Source organism: Centrocercus urophasianus, unplaced genomic scaffold, assembly GCF_019232065.1.
Source record: "Centrocercus urophasianus isolate 14NV4802_14NV808 unplaced genomic scaffold, USGS_Curo_1.0 seq_14, whole genome shotgun sequence".
In the NCBI taxonomy this organism is placed as follows: domain Eukaryota; kingdom Metazoa; phylum Chordata; class Aves; order Galliformes; family Phasianidae; genus Centrocercus; species Centrocercus urophasianus.
Genome location: NW_024884586.1, coordinates 18956005 through 18981667, shown reverse-complemented (window position 1 = coordinate 18981667; position 25663 = coordinate 18956005). Strand labels below are relative to the sequence as shown.

Here is a 25663-nt window from a genome sequence, read left to right as displayed (position 1 = left end):
CAAGGTTCCGCTTCCGGAGGAGCCGGTGAGGGTTTCTGGCACTCCAGGTTTCGAAGGGAGGGGGAAGCGCGGCTTGAGGCGGCTTAGATGTGAGCGACCCCCGCGGGTGCGGCGGCCGCCTGACTGCGTCGGGATCGGTACGGAGCTGCGGCGGGGCTCCCCGCGTCGCTTTTGGCTCCTGGCGGAGCTGCGGCCTGCGGCTCGGTGCGGGCTGTGAGCTGCGGGAAGTGGGTGTCAGAACAATTTTGCTTTGTGATGCAGAATTTGGGTCGTGCTCCTCCATCGGAGAATAGGAGAATCTGTCTGAAAGCACCGCTCGGACTCCGTACACTCGAAGAAGAAGCGTTAGGATGGGAAACAGTGCATTGAAAGCCCACCTGGAAACAGCACAGAAGACCGGTGTGTTCCAGCTGACGGGAAAGGGACTCACAGAGGTAACGTACCTATAAGGACATGTGGCCGTTTGTCGGTGGGACTGACACTGCTGAAGAGCAGTTCCCACTTAGGTGTGGTCATAATGCACCACATAGTGTATTTCTTATAAGTAGGGATGGATAATGTTATCAGAAGAATGTTTTTTTCTTCTCGGCAGAGCAGATTTTTGCTTGCACCGTCTTCTGATTGAAGATTTGCCTGTCAGGACACTTGCAGGCTACTGATCTTATGCTTAAAAGTGAACGTACCCCAAAGAAGTAGTGGATACAGCATTGTGCTGTTAAAAAAAATAAATAAGAAAAAGGCTTGGAACTTCAGGAAAAAATGTAATTTTACAACGATATTGCTATCTAGAAAGATCCTCCACAATTTTTCATGCTTAGATATTTGTGCTGCATTTAACTGTAGCCTGTACAGGATGTTCACATTGCTGCAAGCATCTTGGATTTCAAGTATGCAGAAATCATCTTGACTTTGACTTAATGGCAGAAAAACAAAGAATATCTTTGGACTATAAATCTGCCAAAAATTCACAGGATAGCCAAAATTCAAAGCTGAAAATATATGCAGTAAAGAAATTTGTCAACTACTTTCTACACAACGATGTCTGGATATTGTGATACATATTACAGTATGTAATAGCAATATATGTTTTTCACTTAAAGTTTTAAAGCTTATCACTTGAACATGTGAAGCTGTATCAACTGTTTAGACAGTGTATCTTTTTTCTTCACCCTAGTTTCCTGAAGACCTGCAGAAGCTAACAAGCAACTTAAGGACAATAGATTTGTCGAACAACAAAATAGAGCTCTTGCCACCACTCATTGGAAAATTTTCCCTTTTGAAGAGCCTTGTTCTAAACAACAACAAACTGAGTATGCCTGCTAATTAATATCTCCACAGATTTTTAAAGTAGTACCTGACTTCTCTGATCAGAAACTAAATGTAATGGTTTAACTCTCACAGGATATAAATGGGAAGCTTAGTCATGTAAACTGAAATCTTTGGGATTCATGTACAGGAAAAAATCAAACCATAAATTCTGCAGTACTAGTTGCCAACTTAGTTGTATTATCAGTTTTACAATAACATGTAAGTACAAAAACTGTATAGTTTCTGTGCTGTGACTTGTCTGATCTGAAAGTTTAACAGTGTCAGGTGGTTTAGCTTTATTTGCTTAGAAAACAGGCGCTGAAGATTACCTGTAGAGAATGTTGTGGGCCACTGATTAGTTGTTGCTGCTTCTTTTGGACAAACATGAGTGGAAGGTCAATAAAATTCAGGTTATGTTTATGCTATGAGAGTTGCAGTTTTCTGGATGATAAACAAAATTTTTGCCCCTTTATGGAAAAATTAGGCTGAAGTGAAGAAGCCTTTTTTTTTTTCTATTTTTTGCATATTCATTGTGTATTAACTGCCTTTTTTGAAAAACAAATGTAATTTACAAACCTCTTTGTTGCTGTAGTGCAACTCAGGAGTGTTACAGGTTAGACACATATAGATAGAGTGAGGATGAACTGTAGCAGTGCTTACCTGTTGAGGCTTCTCTGCTGGTCTGATACAGTACAGCTTATTTGAGAATTTACTACTGAGTGAGTGGAGCGATACCTTTAAATGGCTGCAGCAGACCTGAGGCTATGAACTGTGTGGTAGATGAAATGCCATAGAATACGTTAGCAAATGGGCTGGTAGAGAGTATAATTTATAGCATTCAATCCTCAAAGCAGCATTTTCAGCTTATGGGTTGAAGGTCTGTCTTGTCTGGAGATTATTTTTAATATATTTTTAGAAGATGTTTAGAAAGCACATCTTGTTAGTGAGTTTAAGTTTCTATGCAGGGATCGGTGCTTTCATTGGAAAACATGGAAGAATCCTGTGGGAAATTACTGTAATAAACCACTGTTCTTCATGCAGAAATTTGACATAAATGGTTACAGAAGTTTACTGTTCATTTTGTAGGTCATCTCTTTGTTGTGTGATTTATTTCTAGCTGCTCTACCTGAGGAGCTGTGTAGACTGAAAAAACTGGAAACACTGCATTTGAATGGCAATCACTTGAGGCAGCTACCAGCTGCATTTGGACAACTTTCAGCTCTCAAAACTTTGAATCTTTCTGGGAACCAGCTTCGGACTGTGCCTACACAACTTTGTGGTCTTCGCCACTTGGATGTGGTGGATCTTTCCAAAAACCAGATCCAGAATGTACCTGACAGTGTGGGAGAACTGCAGGCCATTGAACTCAATTTGAATCAGAATCAGGTCTGGTAACAGATGTTATAGGCATGTGGATGTGGGACTCAGTTGTTTACATTAGACATAGTTTGTCCATAGACCATAGGCTGACACAATCAAAACTTTAGAGCTAGAAGATGCATCTCTTCTACACAGAAGAAATGAGGCATCATAACTACAATTTATGTACTAATACATTCAACTGACTGATTTTAACAGCTAACATATCCTGAATTTAATTATATAGAAAATATTTGGACAGATACTGAGTAGGAATCTGCTTACAGTTATAGAAGAATATAAGTTTCTTGGCTTTCTTTAAACATTATTATGGCTTATGTACTGCTAATTAGTCATTGTTAATGTAATCTATTTTTGCAAAATGATATTTGTTCCATATCAGTCTGAAGCACAGACCACTTGAAGTAATCATGGATAGCTAACATTCTAATCCCATTTTTTAAAATTCCTACCAGATTTCCCAGATCTCAGTGCAGATCTCACACTGTCCACGTCTCAAAGTCTTGCGTTTAGAAGAAAATTGTCTAGAACTTAGCATGCTTCCTCAGAGTATCCTCAGTGATTCCCAGATCTCACTGCTTGCAGTTGAAGGCAACCTCTTTGAAATCAAGAAACTCAGAGAACTGGAGGGTTATGACAAGGTTTGTATATAGACTTTTTTTTTCTTTTTTTTAAGAAGCTTCTGGTGAATTCTTTAGATATGACTGCAGAACAACTGGAAGCATCATTAACTTTAATATCAGTTCACCCTTAAAACCCTTCAGTTAGACTTCAGCATTTGTAAGGTTTCTTAGTTTAGAGTATCAATCCATTACAACAGATGATAGAAAAAGGTTAGATTTATTAAAGTGTTGTTTAAATGTCTTTTTTGTTTTTCTTTGTAGTACATGGAACGGTTTACAGCTACAAAGAAGAAGTTTGCGTGATTTTGTTCTGGTTGTGTGTATCCCTGGTAAGAAGTTAGTGACTGAGCCACCTGCTTCACTGACATAAACCAAGACTGATAAAGGAGATTAGAGTATCCTCTCTATTAGTTGCATACAGTCGGTAAGACCACATTAAATAAACTGGAACTAGAAAGCACAGGTACTGTACTGATGAACCTGCCTAGGGGCCAGTTTTCTTTTTGAGCCACTATAACTTTTTAACACAGTACACATTCTCTGTTGTCAGGGCTCGTTCTTCCGTAGAGAAGGGGAAAGGGTATTCCAAATTTGCCAGTTTCCCTTTGTCAGGAAGCTACTGATTGATTTCTAAGAGAATTATTTCTCCTAGAATCACTTTCCATGATAGTACATGGAAGTTTTGCTTTCAAAGCAGATTCAAAACATTGTATATTTTGCAGTAAGCTCTTCTACAGTAAACTCTTCTACAGAGAACTTCCACAGATGTTTTAGTTCTTAACTTATACAAATTTTTCTATGAAGCACAGATAGTTATAGCTAATTTTTATTAACTGGCTCTAGTAAACAAATGACTTGAACATTCTTCATTCATACTTCTCTGTATAGACTTTCTTTTCCCATAAGCAAGAATTGCACTACAGTCCTCTACTGCTTGAGCTATGTCAAATAAAAATGAAGTTCACCTTCAGTGTATTCAGTAAAAATGTATACTGCTGGAAAATATCCTTGCACTGACTCTTAGTGAAAGTCTTAGCTGTCTCCCTACTGCTGCTGCCTTAGTACCAAAAGCACCTAGACAGAATTGAAGATGTATGCAATTATTTAACTTATTCTAAAGAAGGAAGTGTACTTGTTTATTTTAGTAAAATGTTTTCAAAAACTCATTTCAAGCTTTATTTGGTGTACCTGCTGCTGTTGTCACTTTTACCAGTAGTATTAAGCTGTCCTACAAACCACCACTTCAGATACACTGTTTCATCAGTTACTGTTAAGAGCTGTACTTCAACCCTTTGAAAAAGCAGAGAAGTCAAGTAAGTCAACACTTAGGTAGCAATTAAGTTAACATGCACAAAATAGCAAAGTAGGAACTGTACTAGGTGCATTTCTTAGCAAACGAAGATGGATGCACCTCTTCCTAATCAGATGGTCTTCCAGTCTCACTGCATATAGTAATTATTGTTTTATGCATAACCTTTCATACTTGTGGTAAGAAAGGCATTTAGACATTCAACTCCTTGAAGGTGCAGGTGTGAAAATTATATGTAGTCAATGTGTTATGCCATCTGCAACTAAGGAAAATGAAGTGACCTCTATGCCAGTGTTTTTCCTCAATATACTAATTTTAATTGTAGTTATCATTTATTTTATAAGATGCTTAGGAATATTGAGTTCCCTGGTCCCGTAGAAGTCTTGTTTCATTCTTACACTGTAATACTTTTTACAGTATTTTGGGGAACGTCAATTAATGATTTAAAGGATGGGTATGATCCATCATTAAACAGGTGTCATGACCTGCAAGTTCCCCAGACTATGAGTGCATAAAGATTGCAGTGGTAGACTTAGAGAATTCTATATGCAAGAACAGGTGTTTTATTTCTTAGCTTTTAATTACTGACTACTACTATTTACCACCACTAAAGCAAGTAATTAATAAAGCACACATGTTATTTCAAGCATTACCAGCCTGCTGTAATACTTGCCAAATTGCTCTCAGGACTGAGGGTAGTTGATGAAGGACAAAGTTTCACTTCAGAGATGATTTGCATTGTAGAGGGCAGAGTCAGCTAGGTGACTCCAAGGTCTTGTCTATCCCTTAGATCTCGAATAGAGATGTTCTCTCAGGGGAGTAATAAGAAAGAAGTTCCATTCTGAGTAGACAGCAAGATATTTTTGGTTGGTAAGGACACAACTACCTGCCACTGCTAGCTTTTGTTCTCCTACCTGTAACTGCAACATTTGTTTTTAGTTTCTTGCTTTCCTAAAGCTTCTCCCCTTTAATGAACAAGCAAAAACAATACCATTCTCTGATTAATTTCCACTTTTTACCTGTTCTTACAGTTTGTTTTTATAGTTATCAGAGCTACCCCATCCCTATCTGGGGCTCTCAGGTACCTAGAGAGATCAAGGATGGTACAGATTCTTGGGCTAGTAGTTCCTTGTCTGACAGACATCTTCTGTTAGTATTGCTGCCATTATAACCAGGCTGGCGACAGCAGGAACCGGTCTACACTTCAGGACTTCCCCATTCCAGGTGCTATCTTAAACAAGAAGTAGCTGACAGGAAGACAGCGCTTACTATACTGCTTTGTTTTGCATGTCAAAATAATTGCAAGGCCAGATAATCAGAAACTTGTTCCTCTATATTAATAAACTCCACAGATGACAACTTGCAGAAATTTAGCAGTGAATAGGTTAAGCCTCAAACTTGTTTCAAGTTCAGCTCCTTTCAGTTGATACCTGAAATCCAATTTGAAGCAGAAGCTTTCTTCCTACAGACTTGCAGTGCTTGAGACACCCACAGACCAAACCCCCCTTCATTTTAGCAGATTTGCCAATGCATGGGACAGGAGCAACTGACCTAACAGTACAACAGGATAATTTATCATTAATATCATGCACTTTGCAATACTATGCCGTGGATCTGTGGGTGCTTTTTTTTTTTTAAACTGAAAATACTTGTTCTCAGGCATGCTGTTCCTCTTAAGCTTAAGTTGTTTATCAGCATTCTTTGTCTGAGATTTGTCAAAGATTTGTATGCAGGAACAGAAAGCAATAGGTATTAGGAAACAAGAGCAGCAGAATACTTGAAAAAGTGACAGTTGGCACTGCCATAAAAAAAAAATCTCAGTGGTTTTGAAATATTTGAGATACTACGTCAGTATTTCTGTTGTCTATGTGATTGCCAGTACATTTAGAAACCTTTCAGTTACTCATGGCTCTTCTGCTACCTTGGAGTTACAGCACCTACCAGAAGTTTCATCAAGCAAAGGGAAGACACCATGAAAAATACTAAATGCTGCCAAGTTAGTCTTGAACTATACAAATCTGTATCAAAATAGAAGGGGATTTGTTTCAAGAAAAAAATTTCATGTTCTAGGTCACAGTAATGAACGTGTTCAAGTACAGAATAGCATCCAGTTCAGTGAAGCTTCATCACTACACTTAATCTACCAATAGTTTTACATCAGCAATTTCTGTTTTCCCTTCTCCTCACCCCTTATGCAAAAGGATTTTATTTTCATGCACAAAAATACATCATTTTACTTTGGAAATTACTGAGTTAGAAAAAGTTAAATGAACTGATTGTAAACTAGGGTATTTTATTTCATACTGATTTCATTTGCTCTCCAATTTTTTTTTTTTAGCTGCATGAATATGCAGTTTTCATCTGTTTATTCAGTTAGTATTTAGATAAAGTACTGTTACTTCAAGTGCAAAGGCAAATAAGCACATTTTTTCCACAGCAAAGCCTTTACAGAGGAGGGAGTTTAGCAAGCTACTGCACAAGCAATATGTACTGCAGCTCATATATAGCTACCTGTCAAAAACCTTACTCACTTTTCACCAAGACGTAGGCTAGCTCAAATTTCATAGTATACCATGAATTACTGTATAAATATGCCTAAAGGACATCTACAACACATTCAGAATAATTATATACTCCATTTGTCCAATTCTTAAAAATTTATTTTTAACCTAGCTCTTAGTAAAAATATGCTAGGCAGCCCAACTTTATATGAAAAATGATTCTTCCAAGCCATTTCCGGATACCACTGTTCTTGAAGCTCAGAACTGTTTCAAATCTGTAATCCCTCTATCCTTAAGTGCATTCTGCCAATCTGATGTTACAATATCAGAGAAAATACTATTTTAAATAGCTTTTCAAGTGCATTGCCAAAAAGTTAGATCTCTGTATTTCATCTACTGGATCCTTGCTTGATATCTGTTACTAGTATTCATCATCTTGAAGAGTAGTCTCATTTCTTATCAGTCCTTCAAAAAAGATGGACACATCTGATAGATTGACATTAGGTGATACTGTCAGTTATGCCAGAATGGAAACTGAATTGTTAAAAAAAAAAAAACCACCAAAACAAAACAAACAGATCTGTCTTTTCCTCTCTTTCCAGCCACCTCCCTTCCTGTGTTAGCATCAGGGTTTCTATGAAATAAAAATAGAAGGGAAACTTCCTATTTGCATAACAGCAGCAACTAGTTCTGCCAAGTTTTTCAAGGACAGGAAACTAAACAAAGACATTTCTAAATAAGACAAAATAGTTCTAAAACACATTCAGTTATAAAAGTATGTATTTTGTGCACAATATGCAGTTTAACAATCAAAAGCAGAAACTGTAAACCTTCATTCTCAATAGTATTCAGAAATATAAAGAAGTACAAGTTTTGATTACATCCCACAAACTTGGAAAGTAAGCATCTATTCTACAGACAACAGTAAGATGATTCAAGAAGCAGACTGCATTGTTCATTTACATTAAAGCACCAGCTCCCTGACAGGTTTGGCTCTTGCTGCATCAGAAAATATTGATACTTACATAATACTCAAGCTTAGCGTTATTTCCTTGTGTGATATTCATTGCAGTATTAAGATTCTGTGTACCAATCACAACAGTCTCTCATCCAATTTGTGCTTAATGCTTAGGGAAGATCAAGAACATAGACTTGTCGCAAGGAAAAAACACATTTCAAGATGCTACAGAGCAGCCTTGCACTGTTTTAAGTACAATAAGGCAAATGCTTTAGTTTTCTGTTCCAGGAGATGATCACAGGTAATGCATGCTTTGCTTTTGTGATCAGCAGCAAATATTCCTTCAGTTAACCTGAAGTTTGTAGGAAGGAAAACAAGATAACCACCCCAAAAATGTCACAAATTCTAATCCCTGGTGCTTTCCCACACAAAAGGTTATAAGAATATCATATAGTAAAATTATAATAAGTACTTTTTTGCTACTTGTGTTTTTAAGCATTAACAATAGGAGCTTTTATAATTCATTATCTTTCCAAAAACCGTCAGAAGCCAATATCTAGCATTTAAGTAACCAGACCCCATAAAATTGGTGTCTTACATAAGAACTTCTATCACTGGCCAATTTACCACATGCAGCAGCTCCATCCTTTGGTTAGTTGTTTTCTTTGATTTTTGTTTAATATCAGGTTGTACTGGGAGCAAACTAAGAATATACTAGTTAATATACTATACACAAATTGTATTTCTACTGGAAACCAGAAATGTTACATACATTCATTACATCTCCATTTCAGCGGTTACTGTAATCTCTTTAGCCCGAGGATTTACTATTAATGGTTACAAGATACCTGTGGACTGTCAAAAGCCCTGGGAATAAATCTGGGTATACTGGAAGCGGAAAAGCATTTTGGTTTGACTACAGAGATGACAGCTGTACCTCCACTCAACTGGTCTTCTATTCTGCAGCAGAATAGGAACTTTTTAGTTTTAAGCAACTGAGATCAAGTATTTCCAGCTGCCAGTCCCAAGGCCTGAAATAATAAGCTAGTCAAGAATCTATTCAGAATAGTTTATTTGGAACTAGCAAACAGATCCTACATACATGTACTGCTTCTTCCAGACCCGTGACAAAGTAGTATCATAACAAGATGATCTTTGCTTTTGGTAATTTTAAAAAGCTCCCCTAAAGTCACTGCTGAGGACAAACCATACTCAATCTCAGTCATTCTATTTCAATGGAGAAAGGCCTGAACTGAACTTCAGCAACAACTAGCCAAAACAGAATACAATATGGGATATGAGAAAGCTGCATGCTTTTCTATTCTGTTTCTATTCAGATCCTTCCAGTTAACATGCATTAAACACTTCAAAGCTAACTTTCAGACTGTGGACACAGTTTTCTATCAAATAAATGCTTCGGGGACTTTTTTTGTTTTGTGATCTACTCACATGCACATAGGTTTTAGACCAGATATATCAACACATACCACAAACATTACTAGAAAAACGGAACATCGTTTCCTAGTCATAACTTCCAAATGTCAATTTACAGTAAAGAAATGGAAATCTGTATACCCCTCTAGTTAGCTTTACATTAAAGTTTCCGTGTTTAAGAAGTGTTTTTAAAGCCCTCAACCCAGAAGTAGTAATTAGTGGGCTATTGAATTCTGTAGTCCATAAGCCCAACCTCAAACCAGTTGTGGTTTGAACTGTGAAACTGTGGTTAGCCTGCTTAGAGATATAAGTCGAACAATACTCACCAAGTCCCTATTTCATTGAAGACACTCAAGTTATGAGGTATTTCAAACAGTGCAAAGTGCCCTCTCCAGCTTTCCACAACTGTGAATTCACATTACCCTGCTTATTCAACTTCAGTAATGAATTGTATTTTGGATGCAAGAAAAGAGACTCAAAGCCATGACACTTCCAGCCCTGAGCAGTTTAAGAAAGTGAAGGCAAATGAGTAGAAGAAAGTTATGCTGACTACTTTCTTGGAGTCAAAAACCATGTCTACATGAATTAAAAAAATTCCCTATAGAAAAGGTATATTTCATTTTTTCCCAGCCCCCTCTTATTTCAGAGTAGAGAAGTTTCACAGATCCATGAATATGGTGGCTTGAAGATGGAGAGACAGTGTCACTGAACAACTACAATAGGTTCTAATTGTCAATGAGTTTCTTCGCTCTGATGTTGGCTTGCTCAATGCGATCTCTATTTGTATCTGCCTGAAAAAGACAAGTGTATAGGTCATTTGCAAACCACACACAAAACAGTTTAAGAATTCAAACTGACACAAACTCCTGAGTTGCAGTATTATGGTAAATACAAAGGAAGCAATTTTTTTTATAAGTTAGATTTTATATAAAATATTGATTTGAAAAGGTAGGAGGCCACAATGTATTTCATAACGTGTTTCTAGAAATAGCTGATTTGAAAAAGTAGCTACACCATACATTTTAATAGCATATTTTTAGAAATATAGTTGTTGAACTGTTGTATCACGTGATTAGTTCTTGCATGCAAAACTGTAATAGCTTTTAGATGTGAATAGTTACATAAGTAGCACTATACACTAGAAAGCATGCTGTAATACTATTCTGTTTTAATAAGAGACCTTCAGCAAAAGAGACACAATAACAATATGAGTAGGCTTGTCAAGCATCAAAGCAGCCAGGGCCTCCACACAAAAAGGAATTGTCTCACTCTGGGAGTAGGTTGGGATGCAAGATACTCCCCTCTATCCTCATTATCTTCCAACACGCCAATATATGTCATTAAAAGACAGCTTGCCAAACTTATCTCTATCCAAGGATGAACAGATGTCCAGAAAAAAGGCCAAGTGAGCCAATGTTACAATTTTCGTACTTATAAATTACTTATAATAGGTATTCTTCTACTAAGCACGCATCCATGAAGGAAGTTCATCTAGAGAGTGAGTGAGGAAGACTACTGGATGAAGTAAAAGGCTGTAAATTGGACTGTCATAGTACTAAAAGGATGCTAGATGAGACCATGGAATAGAAGACTGGAAACCTCATAAATCACTACCTGAGATAGGTGTGTATGTTAATTATCTCACAGGTAATTGATGAGTATGTACTATCTGTGGAAATGTAATGGAGCCTGAATGCTGTGATCTTTGAAGCGCTTACTGTAGAAATATCCGCAGTGCTTCCTGGCACTGCTAATAAAGAACACCTGACCTGAGTCATAAAATTTCACTGTTAAGACAAAACCGAGATGCTGACATAAATAGTATCAGCAGCATTTATGTCACACTAGCCTATGTGGCTCTGGATATTTGATATCGTTAATCCTATGGGGTTTTTCAGAAAAACCTTTTGACCTGCAATTGCACTTCATTTTATAAGTACACAGCAATGTGTACCTACTTCTGCTTTTTAAAATGTCTCATACACACCATTCATTAAACTTCTGTACCCTTTATTGGAGAGACCATTAAAAAGCTTCTATTCAGTTCAGAAGATGGGGATTCCTAAAACATGGCTAAACTTCCTCACAAGTTGCCCACTGAAAGAAAGCCCCTTATAAAAACACTTACATACTATTTATCCATTTAGGGAAGTTTACCTTTAACACCAGGTTACGATGGGATGCAGAAAGATGTTACTGTGTGGGACTAACTTAATGCACAGATAAGAGTAAAATAGGTTTTTGTAGATGCACAGGAACATATTTCTAATAGACATATCTCAAGAGACTTTGAATTAAGACAAAGAATTACCTTCTGATAATAGAAAAGGACCGTGGTTTGTGGGATTTTTGTTTGTTTTTAAGAGGAATTCCAAAAGAGTCTTGCTATTATTTAACAAACAGTAACAAAAGAAACACACTATTCTCTCCCACGCACAGAAAGATTACCTGGAAGCAACAGGCCCTCAGTTTACTTCCAATACGTGTCAGAATGTTTGATAAGTACAAATTAATTATTTCCAGAACAAACAAGTTACCTGTACCATATTAAGACTTTTTTATTTTTAAAGATTCTTGAATTTGAAAATATTTGAATTTTCAGCTGCATAACAAAACACTAAGATCATTGTTTATATCACTACAACTACAGGACTGTATGATCTTAATTGTGTATTTTACTGCAAATGCTGGAACATAAGAGTGAGCCTATTCTTTATCACTTCTTAGTAACAGGAAGTTGTCAACATAGACTGAAGGCAGAGAACACCTTTGACACTTACCTTTACATTTATCCGGTCTATTTGCTTATTCTGTGCATCAATTTCATTGCCCATATCCAAAGCCATATTTTTTAAATTTCCAAGAATGTTTCCTACTTGAGCAAGATTTTCATCCATTTCATCTTCTCTGGCATCATTTGTTATCCTTTTCAAACAACAAAAACAGAATTTCCAAGAAGAATGAACATGCTTTTCTTTATCGAAACTTCAGTATTTTTGTTATTTCAGTCATCCAACAGCTAGCTATTGAAGCCAAGGTATGTTTCTAACATTTGAAAACTACACATTCTAAGCAAACAGTCCATCAAAAGGAGAGTTTTAGATTATTCACTATTACAAAGAAATTCCTTGGTTTAAAACAGTAGCTACTAGAGAAAATTTGAGACATCAGAAGACATTAGTTTGTCTTATAATTGTATGACAGTATTTCACTTTAAAAAAAAAAAAACAACCAAAACATCACTCTCTGTAACTTTCATTGGAGCCCTACAGTTCTCACTGTAGAGTAAGGAAGTGCAAGATGTATGCTTTCAGTACTGTATTATTTCATTCTTGCCACCTCCACCTCCTCTCAAAGTAATATTAGTTATTCCAAATAACAGTAAAAAACTTTATTTAGCAACTTCATCTAAAATCTGTCTGAAAGAACCTTATGATTTCTGTATTTGGGATTGATAAATATGAGGAAACAAACCTTGTAATATATCCACCACTTGGTCCTCTAGAATTCTGTGTCTGCTGCTGATTCATGCTTCTTGGCTGCATGGATATCACATGATCTGCTGAGTTCTCTGTTCCATCTCCCCAGGTTGCTCTGTATGCTTTGGTAGACTCGAAGTTCTTTGTCCTACTCCATAAAAATCAGAAATCTGAACTACTCTATCAAAAAAAATGGTTTTTTGATTGAGGCTCCCCATTAATCTAGAATTGTCAGAAACACTTGTCTTGGGCCCTAAAGACAGATTTTATGTGTACTAACAAGACAAAGCTTTTTACAGTTTCTCAGAATACTACAAGCATAACCAAGTTACTCTATGGACAGTTTGGTAATCTTGTCTCACATTAATATAGGCACAATACCTTCCTTAGTTAAGTAGTATCCTTTAGCAGAATAGAGGAGGCTTACAACAGTATCGGGAAAGTTTATATTGCCAAGAAGTTGTATTTAGAACAAAAATTAATCTTTAGTTGGGCATAAATACTTTTCAGAGAAGGGATCAAGAAGCTATACTACGCAAGATCAATCTTAGTCTCAACTGATTTGACCAACAACTTCTACATTGAAGTTCTTTTTAAAGTTAATAAAAACAGACCTGAGAAACATTTCAAAATAGCACCATTTTTATACAGCTGCTTCATTCTAGAATTTACCATTATACTTTCACTTCATAATTTAAGAGGAAACAAAACAACCATAGAACACTAACATGAAACAATCTTAAGAATCATGTAGCTACAAAAGCAAGACTGGAAGAAAATATAACAGAAAAGTGATTTACATTGAGGTAACATCTCATGAACTCTAAAGAACGTATTTTGAGAAGAATATTCTGATGTTCAACTTGTGTGCTGTCATTTTCATGTTTATGCTATATAATCCAGACACTACTATCACTTCTCTGCTTCACTGGAAACATGTGAAAGCCAATGTATTGTATCTTTCTTTACATCTAACTTTATAATTACAGGTAATTCAATATTTGTAGTGCCTTCAACATCAGTAGCCCGTATGTTTCATACTTGAAGAGGTGTAAAGTTGCTAGAATGAAGAGATATTCCCTTCTCATTCCTTTTACATTTATATAATCAAGATAGGAAATTCTTCTAGGAGCTTCGGATGCCTCATCCCTGGAGGCATTCAAGACCAGGCTGGATGTGGCTCTAGGCAGCCTAGTCTAGTGGTTGGCATCCCTGCACATAGCAGAAGGGTTGAAAGTAGATGATCATTATGGTCCTTTTCAACCCAGACCATTCTATTATTCTATGAAATATAATCTAGTATAAATACGTTAAGAGAAAGTAAAGGAGTCAGCTCTCAATTCATAACAGAAATGTTGCACCTAGTAGAAATCCTGAGCTAGTCAATTATTTGCGTACACAGCTTTCAAGACCTCCTTAGGTTTGCTGCAAATAGCTTGAGCATTATACTTTAACCTCATTCACGCTAATGTTGCAGCAGCAGGTGAGATTTTTACACTAGTCTTTTGAATTATCACAGTATTCAGTGTCAGAGGTAACAGCAAAGACCTTATTGAGAAAAGACAAGCAGCCTGAAAAGTACTTTCTCATCTGAAATAGATAAAAAGCAGCTAGAAACAAATTGCTTAAATGAAGTATAGTTATTGAGTTATAGTTATATAGTTATAAAGTACAGTTATTGAGAACAAAACCTCTCACTGTTTTCACTGGTAGATATTTTAAAGAACTTTTTTTTTTTTTAAAGTTACTATGCATTCACTTTTCTCAAGTTTTGTTTCTGTAAGGGTAAGGCAATCTACACAGCTTGTCAAAGCAGCAAGGGTACAAGTAATAGGTCAGTATTATCACGGGTTGCATTAGCTGTGGCAACTGTCATTTTCTGTCCACACAGTATTACAACACATCACAGTTACAAAGAGACCTGCATGCAGATACCATGCGCATGCAAGCACACATCCAACAGAAGCACTGCTTTAGACAACTGGTTAAATGCACATGCTGCACTAATAAGACTGACCTTGTCCTAAAATCCGCTTTTCCCAGTTAAATGAATACAGCTTCTCATCCTAGTCTTCATTTTTAGAAAGCAAGCATCAGTGTTAGAAGAGAATAGAGAAGAACAGTAAAGACCAGCGAACAGGTAAATCGGATTAGTATACAGATTATATGAGTACTGCCAGTATCTCACATTATCACAAAGCCTTTATAAACAAACTGATTAAGCCTAGTGAAAAATAGAAAAACCTAAACTATTGAATTAAATGCTCTGATTTACATTTTAAAAAAGCTTTGGAGATAGCCAGTTGGCAAGTATCTCAGACATTAATAAAGCATCTGATATAGCAGTAAAGACATTCATTTTCCTCTTCATTGCCCTCCACTTGCTTATCTCACAAGTTTTTCTGCATAAAATTTTCTGTTCATTTTGGTACCCAGCACTATTTCTTTTCTTGTCATTTTTGTATTTGGAATACCATAGCCATTCACAAATTCAAAGTTCACTTAGTGCCAGTAAGTAGCTTAATTAATTTCAGTGAAATAAGACTGCCAACTACAGAAAACAAGCATTTTCACACATACAGTCTTTGAAGTCCATCAGCTTGATACACTTAATACAAAATAGTAAGCACATCTATCTAGAAGGCAGAACTACCTCCTTTTTCAAGATACTAAAGCTAAGATTTTTCAGTGTCAAAGACCATATCTGTATCTAACCTAAAAAAGATTTCTGAAGTATTATTTGGTGAAATAAGTAGACTCGCTACTCCAAGGAATTTTTACCTAGTTTTATGCTACCTCTCAGCAGAATAATAAATTGGTTCTTTTAGTTTTTTTTTTCCCCAGTTACACTAAAGAGCTAAAAGCAAACAAACACAGAGATGACACTGAATTACTGTGAAGCAAGTCTGCAAGAATTTGCATAGTCACTAGTAAAAGCTTTAATCTCTAAATTCAAGATCTGTTATCCTACTTTCTTTCCTAAAGCATTAATATATTTTTCTAAATACCTAGAAAATCACTATTGTGATTCGAAAAAGGAGAGTAAGTCTTCTTCCAAGATATTTAATTCCAACATTGAATTGTCCAGCATTCTAAGCTTTTATCTAAGTATTTAGTACATTTGTATATGTATTGCAATGTTCTACCAAGTGCATTTCAGAATCACCTAGCTTTATGCAGATTAGGGTATAATTTACAGAATGATACAAAATAGCTACATTTACAGTGAAAGGAGCAAAATCTACGGTTAGATGAAGTATGCTTTAGCTTTACTCATAGGATTATGATAGTACATCTCTACAAACCAGAACAAACAAGCAATTGTTTTCTTTAGCTCTTATAAAAGACCACCTCTGAAAGCAGTAGCTATTGGGAATACTCTAGAACTTCAGACCCACAAACCAATTTAACTAACCTGTTACAAGGACAGACACAGAGTCCACAGCATTTGTTGAGCTCCGTCAGCGTCTTCTCAGCTTCTCTCACATCCTTATTTATCTGGTCCATGCCTTCTTCTATGCGATTTAGCTGTTCTAAAAGAGAAACAATTATCCAGAATAAATACAAACATTCATGGGCATGTTGTATATGCATTCCTTTCAAGCAGGTATCTATAAGCTTCAGTTCCATCTTTATATCAGGCTGAAATCTCATTTGCTTTCCTGCCTTCTGACATTTCTTTTGTAGAAAGAAATTAAGGAAATTGGTTTTTATTTTTACTGTATTAAAAAGTTTATTACCTTATCCTCAGAACAGCACTTTGGTTGCTGCTTTTAGAAGAAATGCAGACAGTTACAGTCACATCACAGTGGAAAGAAATTGCTTCCGTAACAGAGGCCTCATTTCATTGTAACTAATTTGATTTCTTAACTATATCTTAATGCTACAAGTACGTAAGAGTACCCAATTAATAGACTGGATTCATTTTTTGAATCAGTTAACTAGACTGGAAAAGACTTTCTGGATCATCACACCAACCTGAGTCCCATCACTAAACCATATCCCTTAGTGTCATGTCCATGCACTTATTAAACACTTCCAGGGATGGGGACTGTACCACGTCCCATGTGAGCACATTCCAGTGCTTGAGCACTCTCTCTACAAAAGCATTCTTCCTACTATCCAATCTAAACTTGTCCTGGTACAACTTGAAATGATTTTTTTGTCCTATCACTTGCCATCTACTTTCACATAAAGGTCTTGAACAAGCCTTTAGTTTCCACAACACTTCAATGATTATTTTTTTCTTACAGCTATAGAACTGGTCATTAGCACTGGGGGGAAGAACTCACCTCCTTGTTCATCCAGCATGGCAATAGTCTTGACGCCAACATCATGGGACTGCACAAAGAAAGTTATTTGGTGATACAAAGCCATTTCAATACATCAGTGCAAGATCAGAATATCTCCAAAATAAGTTTGACAAGTCAGACAAGTTTGTAATAAAACGCAGTGCTATGAAATAGCTTCTATAGTAAAGTTACACTAATCTTCAAATTTGATCTTGTTAGGCTGACAACGTTCTTACCTGTTATGCCATATCATTTAGGATTTTTTTTACTATTATTAAAACAAGATAAAAATTGATTACAATACTTAAGATTGAACTATGTCAAGGTCAAGCTGGAAAAAAAAAAAAAAAAAGAAAAACAAAACCTAGCCATATCTTGTTTTAATAAGCAGCATTTAGTTCATTCTTTATCCCTACAGCTTTCAGTAGAACTGAAAAAAACTTTTAGTCCTGGAAGTCACAAGTGAAAGTAAGTAATTTTGAAAAACCAACAAGACAAACCCTGGAAAACCCTTGTCGGGAATTTAGAAGGTATCAGGAAGAAACTTGCCCATCACTTGGCAAAAACAAATTTTTAGTGAGGGACATACGAAGCTACAGCTCTTCACTGGCTCAAAAAAGTCTTCAGTTTAGCAAACAAGTTTACACCCACATTTTACAGTAAACTTGCAGCTCATAACTGTGGTAAGCATTATTTAAGCTTCTAAGAATTGCCAAAATGTGACACCAGAAGATACAATCTTGTTGCATTGTGTGTTTTTGACATCCATGTTTGAGAGGAATTCATTAGGCCATACTAAATCAAGCATCCTATTGATAACAGCAGCATCTTTGTTCCACGCAGTCTGCTACCATCTGGATGCGAGTGTAGGTTCTAAAGCAGTACTGATTAAACTCTAATGTTCTCATTTGTAGGATTAATTTTTAACTAATCTCACATAGACAAGAAGTCATCTCATCTTCTGGGCTAGAAGTAGTCATTAGCTTTACCGCTCAGTCTCTGCATTCCCATTTGCCCACAGCATGCACAAGTACTAGCAAAAGTCTCAACATAACATAACATAAGCTTTATTATCTCTAACAGAATTGATTCTCCAGGGATCTGCTCTTCATTATGCATTTCTGAAAATAAAAAGTAAGCTTTCTATAGGTTGGTTTTGTTGTTTTTTTTTTTTTTTTTTTTTTTTTTTTTTTTTATACAATGGGATACACAAGTCATAGAAGCATAGAGGAACTCACTGACAGTATCATCCAGATAGACCCGAAACACAGATTTGTTTCAGGTAATGGACAAGGGTGTTAAGAGTTTCCTTATCATACCTAACTGCTTTAAAAAAAAAAAAAAAACTAGGGAACAGATGGTAAGAAGGGATAAGCAGAAAACTTTTGTGTAGGAAGAAGCAAAAGCAGCGCTGCTCTCTGCTACCCTGCCACACCCTACTAAGCACTAAGGGATAGAAGGGAAAAAAACATTAATTGTTTTGAGAACTAAGCAATGAAGCAGCCAAAGCCATCTGTGACAGATGAGTGTTTACAACTGATCTGAAACATCTGGAGATTTGACCATTTTGCTTAGAAGGAGAACAGACAAAAATACAATATTCATTTTGCGACTCAAGCCTAATGGCTTTCATGTTATATGAAGTCATTGTAACTCAAATGTCTCAAAAAAAAAAAAGTTTGGGAAAAAGAAAAAGCAATGAAGATCACTCTGTGAGAGATAGAATGTTTCTGCTTATTCGAATTTATACATCCCTAAGGAATTCAAAAGCTTTTCCTTACCTCAATTGCCAAGCCAAGAATTCTCCTTGTGCTTTCCAAAGACTAGGAAGAAAAGAATGTTATGAATGTATTAACAGCATATATCAGTCCTAGAAAAAGTTACTTATCAGTTCATTGCAGTAAATCAACTAGTTTACATACTGGCAGGGTCACAAGCCCTTCCAATATTCAGCTATAAAAACCTAGTAGGCTACATCTGTGTTGTTTTTTGGTCTTTTTTTTTTTTTTTTTTAAAAGTTCTCCCCAGTGACTAGTAAACTCTTGCCTTTCCAGAATTCACTAGTACTCTGCTTGTCCCAAATGAAAGTCTAAGTAAAAATACATTTACTTCTCCTTTTATAAAACTCATTAGAAAGGAATTAGATGCATGAAATAGCAAGAGGATTAGGAAAGGCACTCAACCTGTATTTTCTCAGCAATCAGGACTGGGTAGTGAGTACCCAGTCAAGCGGGTAGCCTTACAATTGAGAAGTTTAAAATTCATTGTTACTTTCAGGAATAGCCTCAGCTTCAGTACTTACCAAGAGAGTGATTGGAAACATTCTGCTATATCATTGCAGAACCATCACTCTAGATTGTCTTTAAAGGATACCATAATCTTGCCACGTAACTGCTCTAACCCCATGCAGCTTCTTAAAATACTTACCTCATCAGTGACCTGGTTGGCCTTCAGCTGAATTTCTTCAGGTGATAGTTCAGCCATGATGAGGAGCTATCACTTGCAAGTAATCAAATTAAAGAGAATCTTCACACTGTAAATAAGAGATACCAGTTCAACGTTAGAACTACTTCAAGTATTCATACTGTACAAGTCACAGAATCACAGAATTGAAGTCCAAACAGCATTTTTCACAGCACAACACATGTTCAGAAGGCACTAGGAATTGTTCTGCTAATATGCCTGTACTTCTCTTCTGATGCTCCTATTTGGACACCTGAAGCATTCTGCCTGTTGTGAAGCAAAACAGTCTACAGTGGTGGTTCACATTTTCAATTCACACTTGCTACGGTAACTGACCTCTGTGGGTAGAAGCCAAACAAAAGCACTCATTACACTTTGAGGCAAATGTTTTGACTGTCTTGTAGCTGTACCTTTTACCTGTGTTACTTTCCAGTCATTTCTCATCAGTTTGCTTTGTCTAGACTTTCATTTCTCACATTTGGTTTCTCTAGACTTCACAGCAAGCTTACCCACCTTCACTTTTCAGCCACTGCCATGTGAGATATGGCAAAGATGCATCTCCCTGCTAATAAAGCATACTCTTTACAACTTGATTACAAAATCTGTTTCAAACTGAATAACCAAAACTGATTCATTAAAGGACTCAAAAGCTGTAATTATATTTATTTGACCAGCTATGCTTTTCGCAGACAAGCATACAACCTGCACAGTAAGGCGAGGTGATTTTTACTGGAAGAGATCAGCTATTCCAATTGAACACAACTTACATTAATAAGGAGTACTCAGGTCTTCACCGCACAGTCGCTTAATTATTTTACTTAAGAAAAACATTCTGCTATTTTAGTTCATTACTATGGCTGAGAGAAATTTCAAAGAAAAAACAAGACATGTCTCACAAGGATCTTTATCTCCATTTGCCTAAAAGCAAAGTAGAATTTCTTTTTAAAAGTAGGTAGTCAGCCATATTTACCTTGTTGTTAAGAAGTGCTCTGCAATATTTGCTCAGTTATCAGCCTACAAGGATTACAGTTTAACGCATTCCAGTGGAACACCCCTCTTAGCCCACCACTCCTATAGGAACATTGGCACCCACCACAAGCAGTGTACACCTAGGCTTGAAATGAAAAGCTAATTTTATTGAAGTAATGGGCGTTGAAGCTTTTCTACAAACAAAGTTAGGAGACAGCAAACAGCTTAACTATCCCATAAAATGAAAATTAACTCCATAAAAATGAAAATTCATCAACAAAACAAAGGCAGCATGCCAACAAACACAGATCACAAGAATCCATTTTCTCTTCTCTGCTATGCTTTATTCTGGAAAATGAGGTGTGAAAGAAAGTTCTTGGAAATTCCAGTTCTGACAAGCTTCAGATAAGACATTACCTGTTCACAAGTTGATGTTAATTGCTCTAGGACATCCTATAAGCTTACTATTATAATTTGGACCATAATATTCTAGCTTTTATGTAAGTTGCTGAGGATGGACTAGAATTAAGTTACTTCTACCCTTTGGACAAGAGGAACAATGAGATAAGAGAAAGAGAAAGGAACACAGACTTTCTCCACTTGCTATGTATTCAAAGTCAGTGGCTCCAGAAGCTCAGAAAAACCTTAAATTCACTCTCCTATACAAAGTCTTCAGGTTGGAGAAGGCTAGGAAAGAGATGGTAAAGGAGATTTTATAGAACAGCTTAAAACGTTCAACAAAATATTTTCTGTAAGGGAAGTAATGACAGGAGAGGCACTTTGGGGCTCCTATCTGCATGGTGTCAGACCTCTTCAAAGCATCATTGGCTAAGAGGGCTTCATTTGGTAAGTTTTCACACCCATGAAGCACCTGAAGCATTTTAGGAGTTTCTTTACCTAACTTGAGTCATACCAACACTCAGTTCCCAGTTCTGGAGTGTAAAAGTAAGCAAGTTTCAGAAGTCATCATATGTGGTATTTCATAGTCTTCTCAGTCTTTTAAATTACAAGCCTTTTTCAAGGCTTATAAATAATATGTCTAAAGTAACAAAAGCTATAGCAGACCATTTACACACTACTCGAACATGCTTTTCTTCAGTACCAGCTGTAAAGAAAGTGTAAGGCTTATTGGCCCCATGGGAAAAAAAAAAGTGCTTCCTTCTAAAACAAGTCGCAGTATATTCATGTCATGCTTTCTGAAGCACTCAAAATCCATAAGAATTTCCTGTCCTCCAGATCTCTGGATTTAAACCAATTGCAGGTGATTAGAAGGCCTACAAAAATGCCTGTTGAGATGTAATTATAGTCTGCACCTGGAAACTGGATAGCTGTTTTAAAGCAGCATTCAGCATAAGACTGCATTTTAAAAACATCAATACAGTTAGTTAATAATTTCTCCCATTCCTCCAAAATAACACATTTTGAAATAAATGAAAACTTTCATACGTACAGAATCACTCAGGTTGGAAAAGACCTTAAAGATCATTGAGTCCAATCACGACCTAACTACACTATCCTAACTCTAACAACCCTCCACTAAATTGTGTCCCTGGACACCACATGCAAATGGTTTTTAAACACATCCATAGATGGTGACTCAACCACATCCTTGGGAAGCCTATTCCAGTGCTTAACCTCTTCTGTAAAGAAGTGTTTCCTGATATCCAACCCAAACTTACCCTGGCACAACTTAAGGCCATTTCCCCTCATTCTGTCACCAGTGAGAAGAGACCAGCCCTGCTCTCACTGTAAGCACCTTTCTGATATTGGAAGAGAGCAATAAGGTCTCCGCTCAGCCTCCTTTGCCCCACATTGAACAGCCCCAGTTCCTTCAGTCTTTCTTTGTAGGGCATATTTTCAAAGCCCTTCACAAGCATTGTCGCCCTTCTTTGGACCTGCTCTAGCACCTCAATGTCTTTCCTGTACTGAGACTTATGCTTCCATGTATTTCCATGTTACTAATTTCCAGCAAGTTGTGATATAAAAAAGCCTATTCCTTCGATTTCCAAATACTCATATTTCATGACCTCTTCTTTTCAGGTAAATTAGAAAATAAATCATCTACTTCCCCTTTTTAACATAAACCCCTATTAAGGATACTAGCAAATAAAACCTTAACATCTTATAATTCCCAGGTCACTTTCAATTGCTGTTTAATACAAGTATGAAGACAAATATTAAATATGACTGAAAAATGCAGTCTCTGCCTTTTAATGAATAATCTCATCACAAAGGCATGAAAAACAAGATGACATAATCCTGCTGTTGCAACAACTGACTGAAAGCTAGGAGCTCATGAGTTGTAATTTCAGCCAGCAGTGAATTGGTACAGCACCTGCTGAGCACAGATGCTCTCAGGTACTTCACTGACTAAGTCAGCAGCTGACTTTCCCATAAAATAGAAAGTGAATGAAGCAATATTTTTAGAAAAATCTGGCCATTATTTATGATTTTGTTTGCCTTTTTGCAAAGATTAAAAACTAGACAGTTTACAGAATAGGCAACTTTGGATTAATTTGGTTTTGCTTCTCCCCCTCTCCTCTCCCCCCCCCAAATTTGAATTGGCCAAGTGTGGAAGAAATTATTTGTGGGGTTCCCCCCCCCAACATTTCCTTAGACAAACAAGAAGTTATTGTGCTTGTTAGGCAGCTGAAATTCAGCCCATCTAATACAGCATGGTACAAGGTATCAGCATCAGAATGTACTCCTCTGTGCTATTATGGCTACAAGATAAATGAACAAAACATCTGTAACACTGAGGGAGGAGGCCACGACTAAGAACAAGACACTACTCTGCAGGCTTCCTGCTCTATCTTATCAGCTTCCTGAGCACACTGCACAGAGGCGATAGCTGAAGAATAGGCGCTAGCAATACCACCTCCTCTCTGTGTTGTGTCAAGCTCCACATCCTCTCAACAATCCATGTCTGTCCTTGGAAAAGCCTCGTGATACCTCTTCCAAATTAATTATTGGCCAACACAAGTTAACAACCAATCTTAGAGACACATACAGTCAGCAACACACATTGTTTCTTCTAGGGGCACACACAGCAATATACAACTAGCAATCAAAAGACACACAGGACAGAGGAGCTCAGGCACTCAGATGTGTTAATTACTGGTCTGTCAATAACCAGTGGTAATAATGGTTCAAGACAACAAATAGAGCAGTTGGTACCACAGGAGGCTGCTCCTTTGCCCTAAAATCATTGGATCATTAAGGTTGGAAAAGATCACCCACCCAGCCCAACCACCAGCCCATCCCCATAATGCCCACTCAGCTATGTCCCTCAGTGCCACATCTACCATCTATCTTCTTTAAAGACCTCCAGGTTCAGTAACTCCACCATATCTTCAGGTAGCCCTGCACCAATGCCCCGCTGCTCCTTCTGAGATTTTCCTAATATCCAGCCTGAACATCCTCCAGCACAACTTGAGGCCATTACCTCTTATCTTGAAAAATACCTTCTGATGCAGTGCCGTTTGCAGCATAGCACCAGGTTTGGTCACAAAGGAGAAGTAAAGCACCACCCAGCTGTTCAGTGCCGTCCTTTCACAGAGTGAAAAAGGGGAAGGTCAGCGGCCAGAGAAGTTGCACAAAGTGGTTTCCGAAGTTCCCCCACCTCAGCAGCCTAGGCTGTCAGATCAACTGCTGTCGCTGGACAGGAGGCGTGCTCCACTCGGAAAAAAAAGACCGTAAGAAACAGTGCGAGCGAGCACCACAGCCCCCCACAGCGCGAGGCGCATGGCTGACAAAGGCACGGAGCCAGGGCTGCTCCAGTTGCCCACAGGATTGGCGGAGACTCCTCCCACACCCCGCCGGGCCTCCCGCAGAACCCGCGGGCTGCGAGCGGGGAGAGCTGCGACAAGGCCTCCTACCGCAGCGCCTCGGGAGCCCCCGGCCGAAGGGCAGAAATGGGAACCGGAGCCTCTGGGCCGCGCCCAACCCAAGGCAGAGAAAGCCACAGAACCCAGGCCTGCCCCACCACAAACCTACCGCTCCCGGAGGCCGCTACGCCGCCGCCCTCAGGCCGAGCCCAGCCGCCTCCAGCCTCCCCTTAAGAGTCCATGTCCCGCCCGTCGTCCCCGCCCACCCCCGCGAAGCGTCACGGCTGCTCCGGAAGCGGGAGGTGGAGCTTCCCATCGAACGGCGACGCCACTTCCAACATGGCGCCGCGAAAGCGGCCACCATACAGAGCAGTGCGGTGGAACGCGGTCTCACTTTCGTGGTACACCCAACATGGCGGCTAGCTGGAGGTTTGCGCATGCGTCAACTGTGAGCCGCTTTCCTCGACTGTGTGTGCTTTAAAAGCGGCAGCATGTATTGCTATGCAGTGTTTATTACACTTTCTCTCTTTATAGTAGTACCTTTATTGATAAACTTATCGTTACGGCTTTTGTATTGTTATCATCAGTTGATAAGCATCCCTACCTGTCGGGGCGGTGCTGCCCTCGCAGTGAAGTTGGCCCCGGCACAGACGCGCGCTACGGACGCCGGGACTACACTTCCCAGCAGACACCGCGGAGCCGCGGGAGCTCTTCCCGGCGCGCAGCGCGGCCGTCTCCTGCTGCCGCATTGGCTGTGGCTGGAGGCTGCCCCGCGAGTCTCTGTGGGGTCGACCCGACACGGGCGCTGCGTGGCCGGCAGACCGCGGGCGGGCTCGGTGCCGGCGGGGATGGGAGGCCCGCCCCCTGCCCTGGCCGCGATGTGTGAGTAGCGGGCGGAGCGCTGGCTATCCGGCGGGAGCTTACTCGGTGGGGCTGAGGCAGGGGCGGAGGGCCCGGGGAGCGGGAGGCGTGTGCGATGAGCATCCCGCGTTGCTGCGTGCTGCTGCGCTTTACAGTCCGGCTAACTGGGCTTTGTGAGAGCGGTTCCCTGCTAGAGGCGTGCAGGTATGGCTGTGTCTCGGTACCTGCGGAGGCTGAATTGCAGCTCTGGGCTCGAGTT

The 25663-nt window shown here is 38.4% G+C and overlaps 3 protein-coding genes across 6 annotated transcripts in view; 2 read left to right on the top strand and 1 right to left on the bottom strand.

The window, feature by feature from the left end:
- Nucleotides 1-9507, top strand: LRRC57 (leucine rich repeat containing 57). Of its 2 annotated transcripts, none has more exons than XM_042813343.1 (6): nucleotides 1-25; nucleotides 262-434; nucleotides 1175-1310; nucleotides 2426-2694; nucleotides 3144-3329; nucleotides 3573-9507. In XM_042813343.1, the coding sequence occupies exons 2-6, from the start codon at nucleotides 351-353 to the stop codon at nucleotides 3612-3614; spliced, it is 717 nt and encodes a 238-aa protein (XP_042669277.1). In that variant the 5' UTR covers nucleotides 1-25; nucleotides 262-350; the 3' UTR covers nucleotides 3615-9507. The 2 variants fall into 2 exon arrangements, with proteins under 2 accessions (XP_042669277.1, XP_042669275.1); XM_042813341.1 differs by lacking the exon at nucleotides 1-25 and adding an exon at nucleotides 32-137.
- Nucleotides 7884-24798, bottom strand: SNAP23 (synaptosome associated protein 23). Of its 2 annotated transcripts, none has more exons than XM_042813344.1 (8): nucleotides 24713-24798; nucleotides 19712-19817; nucleotides 19066-19107; nucleotides 17285-17333; nucleotides 16408-16525; nucleotides 12988-13140; nucleotides 12294-12438; nucleotides 7884-10304 (listed from the first exon to the last, which is right to left on the bottom strand). In XM_042813344.1, the coding sequence occupies exons 2-8, from the start codon at nucleotides 19766-19768 to the stop codon at nucleotides 10239-10241; spliced, it is 630 nt and encodes a 209-aa protein (XP_042669278.1). In that variant the 5' UTR covers nucleotides 19769-19817; nucleotides 24713-24798; the 3' UTR covers nucleotides 7884-10238. The 2 variants fall into 2 exon arrangements, with proteins under 2 accessions (XP_042669278.1, XP_042669279.1); XM_042813345.1 differs by lacking the exon at nucleotides 24713-24798 and adding an exon at nucleotides 24181-24426.
- A 556-nt stretch (nucleotides 24799-25354) lies between these two features.
- The window catches only part of ZNF106 (zinc finger protein 106), a 36044-nt gene continuing 35735 nt past the window's right edge, over nucleotides 25355-25663 (top strand). For both annotated transcript variants that reach the window (XM_042814301.1, XM_042814299.1), the window contains exon 1: nucleotides 25355-25425. The gene's annotated coding sequence lies outside the window, so the exon portion shown is untranslated. The remainder of the gene's footprint in view (nucleotides 25426-25663) is intronic.

What these genes read in the sequence shown, in the direction of transcription:
- SNAP23 (XM_042813344.1), bottom strand. Translation starts at nt 19,768, where the DNA reads ATGGCTGAACTATCACCTGAAGAAATTCAGCTGAAGGCCAACCAGGTC. An exon ending in CCAACCAGGTCACTGATGAG is followed by an intron (nt 19,108 to 19,711) that starts GTAAGTATTTTA and finishes TTTTCTTCCTAG; the next exon opens with TCTTTGGAAAGCACAAGGAG. An exon ending in TTCTTGGCTTGGCAATTGAG is followed by an intron (nt 17,334 to 19,065) that starts GTAAGGAAAAGC and finishes TTCTTTGTGCAG; the next exon opens with TCCCATGATGTTGGCGTCAA.
- LRRC57 (XM_042813343.1), top strand. Translation starts at nt 351, where the DNA reads ATGGGAAACAGTGCATTGAAAGCCCACCTGGAAACAGCACAGAAGACC. An exon ending in CGGGAAAGGGACTCACAGAG is followed by an intron (nt 435 to 1,174) that starts GTAACGTACCTA and finishes TCTTCACCCTAG; the next exon opens with TTTCCTGAAGACCTGCAGAA. An exon ending in AACTGGAGGGTTATGACAAG is followed by an intron (nt 3,330 to 3,572) that starts GTTTGTATATAG and finishes TTTTCTTTGTAG; the next exon opens with TACATGGAACGGTTTACAGC.